Genomic DNA, 13,666 nt, shown 5'->3' on the forward strand with positions numbered 1-13,666 from the left:
TTCAGACAAACAGGTTTTTATTAATATAGAGTACATTCTCTAGGGTAGTGATTCTTAGCCTTTTTGAGGATTACTTTAAAAACTATTTTTGAGAATATTATAAAAGTAGGCTATTCCCCAATAAAATATAAGATGTAAATTTTGCATATAATTTGAGGTAATGCACAAATCCCTAAAGCCCATTTTTATATGTATACATATATGTATATATATGTGTGTATATTTTACATATATAGATATATATCTTACATATATACACATATATATAGCTCTATACCTTTATTGAGATATAATTCACATACTATACAAGTCACCTATTTAAAGTGTATAAGTATAATTTAGTGGTTTTCAGTACATTCACAGAGCTGTGTAACCATCCTTATAAACAATTTTTTTATTGAAGTATAGTTGATTTACAATGTTGTGTTAATTTCTTCTGTACAGCAAAGTGATTCAGTTATACATATGTATACATTCTTTATTTATATTCTTTTCCATTATGGTTTATCATAGGCTGCTGAATATAGTTCTCTGTGCTGTACAGTAGGACCTTGTTGTTTATCCATTCCATATACAACAGCTTACATCTGCTAACCCCAGCCTCCCACTCCAACTCTCCCCCAATCCCCTCCCCCTTGGCAACCACAAGTCTGTTCTCTATGTGAGTCTGTTTCTGTTTCATAAGTAGGTTCATTTGTGTCATCTTTTAGATTCCACATATAAGTGATATTATATGGTATTTGTCTTTCTCTTTCTGACTTCACTTAGTGTGATAATCTCTAGTTGCATCCATGTTGCTGCAAATGGCATTATTTTGTTCTTTTTTATGGCTGAGTAGAATTCCATTGTATATATACCACATCTTTTTTTTTTTTCTTCTAACTATCTGCATTGTATTTAAAAAAGGTTAACATTTAAAAACAAAGAACCATTATTTTCTTTGAAATCATTAAGCTTCTTGCACATCTTCAGCTTCCTTCTTCTGCCTGCGTTCTTCTGCCAATTTATTCAGAAATTTCTTTAATTTCTGATAATGAGGAAGGCTGCTGCAATGAGTATTCTTTGCAACTTCTTCATTTGTATAAAAGAGTGAACACAGCTTACAGTAAAACCCTGTTTTAGGTATCACATAGTCTATACCAACAGGAACATTGGGCTGATATGGTCCAATTCTATACTCATCTGGGATTGTATAGTCCTCCTTGTTTTCATCACTTTGGCCATCTGTGTTTTCACGTATCTTTGTTGGGATCATCAGCATTCTCAGCAGATTCAGCACCTGGTTCTGAAGGTGCTGAATCATTTTTAATTCCATTTTCCAACGCTGCTTCATTTTCTTGGTCAAGTTCCTCGATCTTGTCCACCTTAATTTCAACCAAACCATCGTCATTTTTGTCACCAGATTTAAATGCCATGCCCGATTTACGAAGTTTCTGAAGTTCCGAATCTTCCTCATCACCAACCTCATCTAGAGTGACAAAACCTTCCATACTCCCTGGGAAACGACGCTTTTTAAGCTTTTTCTTCGCAGTTGCTGAAGCACTCGCATTTGCATCTTTTTTCACAACTTTGTCTGAAGGTTCCTTTTTCCCATCAGATGCCACATCCCCTAAATTAGCAAGATCTGTCTCATCTCCCACTGAACTGCCACTTTCTAGCAGTGCTGCTGCTGCTGCTTCTTCATCTACAAGTAGCTCATCTTCAGATTCAAGAAGCATGTTAGGTTCTTGTTCTGCCTGGTCATCCTTTGTATCTTTTTCACCATCTTCCCCTGATTTCTCTTCTTGTTCTTTACCTTCGGTTGTACTTTCAGTCTTCTGGGAACCATCAGTTTTGGATTTCTTATCACTTGGAGATTCTTTGCCATCTGGAGAGTAAGATCTTTTCCGGGACTTATCTTTTTTCAGTAAGTCAATGCCTCTGTTGGGAATCCTGAGTACCAATTTTTTGTATTTTTCAGACAGGTCAACTTTTACACATCTCCCTTGAAACCAAAGGGCCTTTTTCAAACAGTGGTCAACCATTGCCATTGCATCTTCTCTGGTCTCCATCTCAATAAAGGCCTGACTTTTCATCCTCATCAGTATATAATTCTTAATTTTCCCATAAGGCTCAGCAAGCTTGAGGACAGCACTGTCAGAATAGCCAGAATGAGGTAAATTGCTGAGGTGTATCACACGTCCAAGCTCTTGTTTTTGATCAAACTTCTGGTCTGGCTTCCCTTCAGGTTTCTTTATTCTTTTATACTTCTGGGATAAATGAACTCTCACTGGCTTGCCAAATACTAATGCTGGTGTGGTTGTATAATAATCCACTGCAGCCTGAGCATCTTCTGTGGTTGCCATTTCAATAAATGCCTCATTAATTTTATTTAGAATCAGATGCTTTGAAATAACTCCAAATGGTTCCACCAGCTGTAATAGTTGATATCTCAAGTTTTTCCCTCGCTGGAAATCCATGATGTGAACAACTCGGCTAGTTTCCACTCTGCCCTTTTGCATGTGTCTTGGTCCTTGCAGGTTTCCATTTCCAGCACCCAGATTTCCTCTTGGTCCAACTGCTGGTCCCCCAAGATGAAATGAGGGAGGCGGAGGTCCCAGAATTCCTGGTGCTGGGTTTGTAGATTGCTGCAACATGAATGGATCACCCATTGTGTGTCCTGTATCATTGTCAGGATTCCATTCTGGGAAGATTTCAAGAAGAAGCTGGCATCGACGACTGTGACTTGCTCCATTGATATGTTGACTCCACTCCTTAAGGAGAGGGAGAGGGAAGAGGAGAGGTACCTCTCTCCAAGCGAGCGGGACGCTGAGGCGCCCCAGCACACCACATCTTCTTTATCCATTCCTCCTGTCGATGGACATTTAGGTTGTTTCCATGTCTTGGCTATTGTGAATAGTGCTGCTATGAACACATGAACTTTTTGGATTAGAGTTTTGTCTGGATACATGCCCAAGAGTGTGATTGCTGGATCATATGGTAATTCTGTTTTTAGTTTTCAGAGGAACCTCCATACTGTTTTCCATTGTGGCTGCACCAACTTACGTTCCTACCAACAGTGAAGGGGAGTTCCCTTTTCTCCACATCCTCTTCAGCATTTGTTACTTGTGGAGTTTTTAATGATGGCTATTCTGACCGGTGTGAGGTGGTACCTCACTGTAATTTTGATATACATTTCTCTAATAACTAGTGATGTTGAGCATCTTTTCATGTGCCTATTGGCCATTTGTATTCCTTCTTTGGAGAAATGTCTATTTAGGTCTTCTGTCCATTTTTTTGATTGGGTTGTTTGTTTTTTTGTTGTTGAGTTCTATGAGCTGTTTGTATATTTTGGAAGTTAAGCCCTGTCAGTCGCATCATTTGCAAATATTTTCTCCCATTCTGTAGGTTGTCTTTTCGGTTTTTTTTATGGTTTTCTGTGCTCTGCAAAAGCTTGTAAGTTTAATTAGGTCCTATTTGTTTATTTTTGTTTTTATTTCTATTGCCTTGGAGACTGACCTAAGAAAACATTGGTCCGATTTATGTCAGAGAATGTTTTGCCTATGATCTCTTCTAGGAGTTTTATGGTGTCATGTCTTATGTTTAAGTCTTTAAGCCATTTTGAATTTATTTTTGTGTATGTTGAGAGGGTGTGTTCTAACTTCATTGATTTACATGCGGCTGTCCAACTTTCCCAACACCACTTGCTGAAGAGACTTTTTCACCATTGTGTATTTTTGCCTCCTTTGTTGAAGATTAATTGACCGTAGGTGTGTGGGTCTTATAATTAATTTTAACATTTTTGTCATTTCCCAAATGACAAAAGAAACCCTGTTAAAAGAAACCCTGTTCTCATTAGGAGTTGCTTTCTGTTTCTCCCCAATTCACTCCCCTTTCCGCCCTAACCAAAAGCTCATTACTTTCCATCCCTAAAGACTTGTCTATTCTGGACATTTTATATAAATGGAATTATAAAATACATGGTTTCTTTCACTTAGCAGAATGTTTTCAAGGTTCATCCATGTCATAGTATGTAACAGTACTTCATTCCTTTTTATGCTTGAACAATATTTCATTGTTTTTTATTTATCCACACATCAGTTGATAGACGTTTGAGTTGTTTCCCCTTCTTGGCCAATATGAATAATGCTTCTTTGAACATTCGTGTACAAGTTTTTGTGTGGACATGTTTTCATTTCTCTTGAGTATGTGTACCATACCCAGGAGTAGAATTGCTGGGTTGTATGGTAATTCTATGTTTAACCTTTTGAGAACTGCCTGACAGTTTTCCAAAGCAGCTGCACCAATTTACATTCCCACCAGCAGTGTACAAGTGTTCCAGTTTCTCCATATCTTTGCCAATACTTATTATTGTCTTTTTTATTATAGCCATCCTAGTGTGTATGAAGTATCTCGTGGTTCTGATTTGCATTTCCCTGATACTTAATGATGTTGAGTACCACTTCATGTACTTTTTGGACATTTGTGTATCTTCTTTGGAGAAATATCTATTCATATTCTTTGCCCATTTCAAAGTTATTTGTCCTTTTATTATTGACTTGTAAGAGTTCTTTATATATCTAGTTCAAGTCCCTTATCAGAAATATGGGAGATATATTTTCTTCCATTCTGTCAGTTGTCTTTTCACTTTGTTGATGGTATCTTTTGAAGCAGAGAAAGGTTTTTAATTTTGATGAAGTCCGGTTTATTTTCTCCTTGCTTGTGTTTATATTGCTTATGCTGCTTTTAGTGTTATTTCTGAGCAATCCTAAGAAGACCTAGCTCTAGGCCTTGAGGATTTATTCCTGTATTTTCTTCGAAGAGTTTTATAGTTCTAGCTGTTACATTTAGATCTATGATTCATTTTGAGTTGATTTTTGTATAGGTGTGAGGAAGGAGTCCACTTCATTCTTCTACATATGAATATCCAGTTATCCCAAAGCCATCTGTTGAAAGACTTTTAACCCTCATTTAATTGTATTGGCTAGTTCTTAGATCCTTCTGCAGATCCACAAACCCAGCTCTAGGGAAGGGTGCAAGGTTAAAAGTCAGATAGGACACCAAAAAGGTGGAGAGGCCACATTAATTTTTTATTTATTTATTTATTTTTGCCTACGTTGGGTCTTCATTGCTGCACACGGGCTTTCTCTAGTTGAGGCAATGGGGGCTACTCTTCATTGTGCTGCGCGGGCTTCTCATTGCGGTGGCTTCTTTTGTGGAATACAGGCTCTAGGCGCACAGGCTTCAGTAGTTGTGGCACGTGGGCTCAGTAGTTGTGGCTTGCAGGCTCTAGAGCTCAGGCTCAGTAGTTGTGGCGCACAGGCTTAGTTGCTCTGTGGCATGTGGGATCTTCCCAGACCAGGGATCGAACCTGTGTCCCCTGCATTGGCAGGCGGATTCTTAACCACTGTGCCACCAGTGAAGTCCCCACGTTGATTTTTAAGTTGAGCCTCAGTTAAATCCTTGTTACTACTGCATATTAGTTATCTATTCTATTGCTGTGTAACAAATTACCCCCCAGCTCAGTGGCCTAAAACAACAAAATTTCTCTAGGTCATGAATTTGAGAGACTTAGGTAGTTCTGGCTCAGGATCTCTCATGAAATCAGTCAAGATGTCAGTTGGTACTGCAGTCAAATCAAGGCTTTCTTAGGGATGAAGGATCTGCTTCTAAGGTGGCTCACTCACGTGGCTTTTGGCAGAAAGCCTCGGTTCCTTACCACAGAAACCTCTCCATAAGGTTCCTTGAAATGTCCTCGTGATGTGGCAGCTGGCTTTCCCCAGATCTACTGATCTAAGAGAGAGAGCAAGGAGGAAGCTGAAGTGCTTTTACGACCTAGTCTTGGCCGTTACAAATTGTCACTTCTGCCTTACTATTTTCGTTAGAATTGAGTTCCAGAATCCAGCTCACAGGGCTGGAGAATTAGGCAGTGCTTTTTGAAAGTAATATCAAAGAATTTGTGGACATATTTTAAACTACCACATATACTCATCAGTTTTATTAAAAGTTTTATTAATTCCAAACAGCTTATGTTCTTTCATACTATATGCCCATTATCGCCTAATAAAATAAGATGATCTCCAAGTCATTCATTTCTTTTTCTTTTTCCTATTGTTGTTGTTGTTATTGTTTTAATGTCCTTGATGTTTCTAATATAACCAGTCAGTGCATTTTAGGATCAAAACAAAGTAGAGGAGTATGTGTATCAGAATGTTATATCAGCAAATATGACAAAGAAATAACATTATTTCTAAATTGAAATAAGTACAGGAATATTTCCTCCTTTATAAATCCCTAAGTCCTCACAGCCAGTTTTCCAGTTCCTAGAAAGGAACACATGAGTAGTTATCTTTGAAGCTGTCTTTGAATACGTCCATGAACCTGCATACTAGCTGACTGAAGTTTTGATCACTTCTAACTCAAGAAACATTTTAAAGTTAGCCATTAACTCTGAACCCATTTTAATACTTTACTTTGTAACTTTGGTTTCTCCTGCAGACTTTTTTGTAGGTGATGATTTTACATGACTTTGGAATTTGCCTCTAGTGGGACGCTGTGGGAGGATGAACACAGAAGAGCTGGAGTTATTGAGTGACTCCAAATACAGAAACTATGTAGCTGCAATTGATAAAGCACTAAAGAATTTTGAATACTCCAGTGAATGGGCAGATTTGATATCGGCACTTGGAAAACTTAATAAGGTATGTCTGTCTTACTCATTTCATAAAATAGAGTAAAAATCAGAAACCTCCATCTGTATTTACTGAATTTCTCTCAACCTTGAAGTAAAGAATTTAAAAACATAACTAAACCTCAGAATTACTTTTGACTCTGCTATTTTACTTCATGAGTTGCATGCCTATATAGTCAGACTTTTTTTTTTTTTGAGGCCAAAACCACAACAGTACTTGAAAAATATAATTATTCCTTTATTACCTATAAACACAAGACTAGGAAGCAAATATGCTAACCATGAAGGTTAATAAGTTTCTGTAAATGAGCATCAGATATGGTTCTGGAGTTCCTAGCAGCAAAATGAAAAACTGCATGTGGAAAGCAGTAACTGCTGTGTCCTTTCCAAATGGTATGTAGCATTAAGAAAACATTTTATGTCCAGGCAGTCCTTAGTTATAGTCAGTACTTTTTACAAAAGTGACAAGCAGTTGCTTAGGCCTTGGAGCTTGGCCTTGAATGATCCTTCTTCACATGTCTGGTTGTTATCCACTGTTATTGTGGTGGCATCACTGATCAACTTGTAGCTTTAAATTTTGACCCCTTTTTTTTTTTTTTTTTTTTAACTTAGATCAAAATTTTCTCACTTCACACACATAGTTTTTATTTTGGGGGCTTTTGGGGTTTGTTTTTAATATCTGTTATTGAATACAAATGCTACTAAATATTAAGTGGACTAGGGGAGCAGATAGGAAGGGCGAGCTCTTCCGGTAACTATTTTAACATGAAACAGTCTAGCATACAATTATTAGGAAAGAAATTTGTCTTAAAATACATACCAAGAACACTAGTTTTCAATCTCATACTATAGATAATTACCCTGATATCTTAAAAAGAAAAGCCTTCATTTCCAATGCCAAGGATTTATTTTAAAATTAGATGCACAAACTTCTGTTTGACATGTTAACTTCTAACATTTATCATTTGAGGTTTGATAAATTCTCAAAACTTTTACAATATCCCCAGGAAATTGCATCCAAAAATATGAGTTTGTTTAAAGGTAGTTAGGTTCTTTCTTGTCCTGAAGGGTCTCTTTCTGAAGACTTATTAGGAACTACGTGTAAAAGCAATTCATTAAACTGTGGAAATTAATTTGCCTAATTAAGTACATAATTAGTTTTTTATACTTAATCAATATTCATGAAAACAGATTTCACTGTATCCAGATAATATAACATAGGATATACAAGGCATTGGTGAAACTTACCTAAAATCATGGTGAAACAAGGCAAGGGTTATATATATATAAATTTGTTGAAGTTAGTCTAAATATGTTTTAGTATAAAATTTTATTAGTTATTAATATACTAAATTATTATACCTCATTTATACAAGTTTTCTAACTCAAATGCTTTTAGAAAATAGTGCTATATTTTGCTTTTTTTTAAAAATTTTATTTGGTATCAATAGAATTTCTTTATTGAGGCATTTTGTGTTACACATCATTAAGTTTCCTTCTACAGAAGTACTTCTGGTAATAATTATACTTTTCTTTAAAATATATGTAAATATTGATTCTTTGCTCCTGCATCCAAAATTCAAAGTAATATTCTAGAAATGGAAGGCAGCTAGTTTCAAAAAATAAAAATGTTTTGTAGTTGAAGTCTTATTAGTGTTGTGCCCTTGATTTGCTTTGCATTCGTAGCTCTAATTTTATTTACATTCATTACATCCAATTTAAAACTGGATTGAAGGCTTGTAGTGGGAAGAACATTGAAAATTTTATATCTAAGTGGACCTCAGACCCTCCGCTTTTTTTATGAAATGGAAAATCTAGTGCTTCTCTTCTGTACTGCCTTTGGCAGATCATTCATTTTATATATTTTAACCTCAGTTCTTTATTTTTTAAAATAAAAGACTTCTTTTGTGTTTCATCTAAATTCCAGTTCTAGTCTATTATACTGTATTCATTCTGAGTGTTCATTTTCTAGTATTCTATCAGCATTTTGCCATAATACTCTGAAGAACTGCATTTGTAAGTCTTTTATCACTTAAATAATTAATCTCCTTTGAGTGATTTGTGAGATAGCATCTTCTTCTATAAATTCTGCCTTGACCGTCATCTCTAAAGAAATGTAGTGGCTGAATAAATACAGCAACATGTATTTGGCCGAATTGGGAGATTAGTAAAAGCAAATGGGCAATTATAATCTCATGTATGTTCTTGTTAGCACTAGAGTTACTTGCTATAATATGATATACTACAGCAGTGGTTGTTCCTCTTCCAACAAAGTATCTATGTTGAGGTTCGATTTTCTTCATGTATTTCAAACAGTGTATCAAAAATAGGTTGAAGGCTGACTGACATTAAAGATTTGCAGACATCTAATACAGTGCCTTTCTTCTGAACAAATTTGTTTTGGAAAGTATTGTTATTTTTCATAAAAATGTTATTTCTGTTAACACATAATGAGTTTTTTTTTTAACAAATTAATAAATATTTTTAAATCCTCAGTTTTAATTTTAAATCCAGTATTGACAGATGTAACTGACAAAAACAAAAGTTTTTTGACATCCTCTATAATTTTTTCAGAGTGTAAAGAAGTCCTATAAGGATTTTTGGTAATACTATGCTAGAAAATGGAAATAAAATGAAATGTAATATTTTTTCTCAACGGAATTAAAATGTTTTCTTCAAGGTTTTACAAAATAATGCAAAGTACCAAGTGGTACCCAAAAAACTGACCATAGGCAAACGCCTAGCTCAATGTCTACATCCAGCATTACCAGGTGGAGTTCATCGGAAGGCACTTGAAACATATGAAATTATCTTCAAAATCATTGGACCTAAGCGACTTGCCAAAGATCTTTTTTTATATAGGTGAGAATAATTTTACTATCTATTTGCATGTAAGTAAAAAGTATTTTTTAGCTATTATGCTTTTTGCAGTAAAAGGTAAAAAATTGAAAAGTCCTTAATGATGAAAGTTTTCAGATGTCAATCTTAAATATTTTGATAAATAAGTACTTCAGAAAAATTTACAGTATTTCTTTTTTTTTTTTTTAAGATTTATTTATTTATTTATTTTGGCTGTGCCAGGCCTTAGTAGCAGCATGCGGGATCTTCGTTGCAGCATTCAGGATCTTTTAGTTGCAGCACACATACTCTTAGTTGTGGCATGCGGACTTCTTAGTAGTGGCATGCGGACTCTTAGTTGCAGCATGCATGTGGGATCTAGTTCCCTGACCAGGGATCGAACCCGGGCGCCCTGCATTGGGAACGTGGAATCTTACCCACTGGACTACCAGGGAAGTCCCCAATGTTTCTTAATATAAGAATTTTTTCCTTCTCAGATGTCATTTTTGAAAAGTTTTTTTTTTCAAAATTGTTGAGACTACAGTACATTCTATGTTTTTAAGCTAGAGAACTACCCTGAGAAAAAATAGATACCTTGATCTCTTAACACCTTTCAACATAGTTGACCATTCTCTACTTAAAATAGTCTTTTTCCTCTTGCCTTCTGTGATACTGCATTCTCCAGTTTTGTTACTTTCTCAATCTCCTTTACCAGCCTTTTGTCCTTTCCCTAAACTCTACATATGGAGTTCCTTAAGGCTTGCTTAGTCCTGTACCTAATGTTTTCATTTTATATTCTCTCCTTGGGCATGCTTATCCAAGCCATGATTTATCTTTTATGTGCAGACTCCCAACTTGGTATCACTAGTGCTGACTTCTGCTTTAAACTCCTGGCTTACTCGCCACCTCAGTGTGGATCTTTAAAGGCAACTGAAGCTCAGCCTGCTCCAAACTAACCTCACCTTCTCCCATAAACCTGGCTATCTGCAGTGCACTAAAGCTCAGTAAATGGCACCACCATCCATCCATTTACACCTGAAATCTGACTTACACTTGACATCTTGTTTTCTTTGCCCATATTCTCCTTCCTCTCATGAACATTCTGTTGCTAAGGGTTCTATCTCATGGTGGTTAAGAGCAGAGGCAGTGGAGTCAGACAATTCATATTTACAGCTAACTGGCTCTGTGATCTTGGGCCATTTTCTTCACCTCTGTATGTATTCTCATCTGCAAAAATGGGAATAAGATGATCAATTTCATAGTATTGTTAACAGAATTAAGAGAGTTAATATATGTAAAGTGCTTAGAACAATGTACAGCATGTAATAAGTACTCAATAAATGTTAGCTATTGTTCCATGTTCCAAATACATCTACCTCTCTCTACCCTTGCTGGCAGCATCCACACTAAGTAAGCATTATCTCTAGCGTGGTCTTTGTTACTGGCCTCTGAATATTCATATAACATCTGTTCTTATTCTCTTACACCCTTTTCTCCACATAGTATCAGAGTAAACTTTTTAATACATTGAATAGATAATGTCATTCCTCTGTTAAAAACCTCCATTGACTTCCTCCTGTCACTTAAAAATAGAATTCAAAACCCTTACTATGGCTTTTAAGGCTTTATATGCTTTGGCCCAGTCTGTGTCAGTCACCTCTTAACTCCTACCACTTTCTACCCAGTTTACTCCATTCTGACAACATAGGTCTGTTTGCTTATTCTTCCTCATTTTCTTTGTTTTCCTCACCCTGTAATGCTTTAATCCAGGTCTCTGATAAAATATCAGCTCCTCAGAGAAGTCTTGCCTATTTACTTCTACATCTTTGTCATTAGTACTCTGCAGTTTTACTGCGATGTATTTAGAGGTAGATATCTTTTTCTTTATCCTGGTTGGGATTCATTGGGATTTTAAAATCTGTAAATCAATACCTTTCATCAATTCTGGAGTCTCTTTAAATTGACTTTACTCCATGTACTCTCTCTTCCTTTTTTGGAACTATGATAAAACATATGTTAGAACTTTTCATTCTGGCTTCCCCATATCTTCTCTCTTCCATTTTAGTTTGATGTATTCACACTTGTTTATTTTTGCTTTTGTTGCCTTTGCTTTAGGTTTCTTACCCAAAAAAATCATTGCCAAGGCCAGTGTCAGGGAGCTTTTCTCTATGTTTTCCTCTATGTTTCCTCTATATTTTATGGTTTCAGGCCTTATATTTAAGTCTTTAATCCATTTGGAGTTAACTTTTGTAAGTGGTGTAAGATAGGGGTCTGATTTCATTCTTTTGCATGTGCATATCCAGTTTTCCTCTATCATTCGTGACATTGGTGATGCAGACATCCTTTTTTACTCTGGTTAGTCTTGTCATGAGTTTATCAATTTTGTTAGCCTTTTAAAAACAAACTTTTAACTTCATTGATCTACTTTACTGTGTATGTGTTTTCTCTTTCTTTAAATTCTGCATGGATGTTTTAAAAATAGAACCTAAAGTCAGTACTAGGTATTTTTAATACTAATAATAATCACTATATTCCAAGGAACAGTACTTTTTAATAAAAAGCTGAAAATTGCTCAGTTACATGTAATAACTGATAGATTCCTTTCTTAAGGCAAGACTTTTCTTATATAACTCATGCCTGCTATTTTTTAAACTCTTAAATAACAGAAAGTTTACTTTAAGAAGCAGCTATTTTACAAAGTTGCAGTATATCTAATTTTATTAGCAATATGCTATATAAGAATAATAAATTAATTCTAGAATACCGTGTCTACATATGGCAGACATTCTTACATACACATGCCTTATGGAGTAAAATTGTTATTCTGTATTTTTTAGAGGTATAGCTAATTTAAAAACTAAAGTTTATATTAATGTTGGACTTTTTATTTTTTATTAAGTAAGTTAATCTCAAGGTTTATGCTTTAACATAATTAAATACAAATACTTTTAAAGTTCTATAACCTATTATATGGTAAAATATCATATTGTGTCTTCAAACTTTTTTTTTTTAATATGATACAGTACACAGAGGTGTTACTGAGAAGGCTAGACATGTAGTTTGAGCAGCATAAAATATTAAATGGGTATGTAAAGTAAACTTTTGATAATACAAACCCAGACTTCAGGCTAGAGAGATTTTAGAGCAGTTAGTATTCAGGTGACAGTTGAAGCCAAGAGAATGATTGAGATCACCCAGTACGTTGTGAATAATAAGGAGGGAAAAGGAATGAGACCATTCTGTGAATACTTAGGAGTCACATTATTTAAAGAGCAGGTGGAGGAAAGTAGTCATTGAAAAGGAACTAGAAGAATCAGAGATAGAAAATGTACCAGGAGACAGAGCTCACCTGAAGCCAAAAGCGGAAAGAATTTCAAGAGAAACTTGTGGTGAATAGTATCAAATATTACCGGCAAATGAAACAGTAGGGACTGAAAATAGACCATCAAATCTGGCAATTAGTAGACATTGGTGACAGTATGGAGAACAGCTTCAGTAGAGCAGGTAGAAGTATTGTGACTGAAGATCAGATGGGAGGTGATAAATTGGGAGAAGTGCTTTTTTTTCCCCCCCAAAAGTTGAAGTAAGAAGGCAGCTTCAAGCCAGGAGGTAGTTAAGATAAAGGTTTGGGGATTTTGTTGTTGTAATTTGTTCTCTTTTTAGAGTCATAGGAAAGATTTAAGCACAATTGTCAGTGGAGGAAGAAAGAAATTACAGGAAAGAAAAAGGATGGTAGATAAAGCAGGGCCCTGGCAAAGGCAGACATTGGGCCCTGGGGCGAGGTAGCTTTGAAGAGGTTACTACTGTAGCTTTAAGTCACACTGTACCTAAAATTGAAGGCAGGAAAGTGGCAAGTTGAGGGAATTCCCACTAGATGACCTCTGTTTTCTGTATAAAGTAGGAGCAAGACAGATTCTTAATTCATTTGTTAAGCACTTTGCAAGTGCAGGACTTGGTGTTAAGGATTTAGGATACAGAAATAAAAAGAGAGTCACGGTCTCTTGCTTTCTGATATTACAGAATTATCTATTAGAATTACTCTTTTTTTCCCCCAGTTTTATTGATAAATAATTGACATTCCTCACTGTATAAGTTTAAGGTGTACAGCATGATGGTTTGATTTACATATACTGTGAAATGATTACCACAATAGGTTCA

General features: G+C 35.6%; 2 protein-coding genes across 5 annotated transcripts in view; one reads left to right on the forward strand and one right to left on the reverse strand.

The window, feature by feature from the left end:
- DOP1A (DOP1 leucine zipper like protein A) overlaps window positions 1-13,666 on the forward strand; it is a 109,870-nt gene that overhangs the window by 20,589 nt on the left and 75,615 nt on the right. For all 4 annotated transcript variants that reach the window (XM_061207539.1, XM_061207541.1, XM_061207538.1 and 1 more), the window contains exons 2-3: window positions 6,478-6,680; window positions 9,351-9,532. In XM_061207539.1, coding sequence (XP_061063522.1) covers window positions 6,543-6,680; window positions 9,351-9,532 — 320 coding nt within the window. In that variant the 5' untranslated portion in view covers window positions 6,478-6,542. The remainder of the gene's footprint in view (window positions 1-6,477; window positions 6,681-9,350; window positions 9,533-13,666) is intronic.
- On the reverse strand, window positions 894-2,813 carry LOC133102052 (matrin-3-like). Its single transcript, XM_061206981.1, is given in 2 exon segments — window positions 894-1,235; window positions 1,237-2,813. Coding segments are annotated over 2 exon segments (1,701 nt in total). The 5' UTR covers window positions 2,652-2,813; the 3' UTR covers window positions 894-949.

Source organism: Eubalaena glacialis, chromosome 12 (genome assembly GCF_028564815.1).
Source record: "Eubalaena glacialis isolate mEubGla1 chromosome 12, mEubGla1.1.hap2.+ XY, whole genome shotgun sequence".
NCBI classification, from domain to species: domain Eukaryota; kingdom Metazoa; phylum Chordata; class Mammalia; order Artiodactyla; family Balaenidae; genus Eubalaena; species Eubalaena glacialis.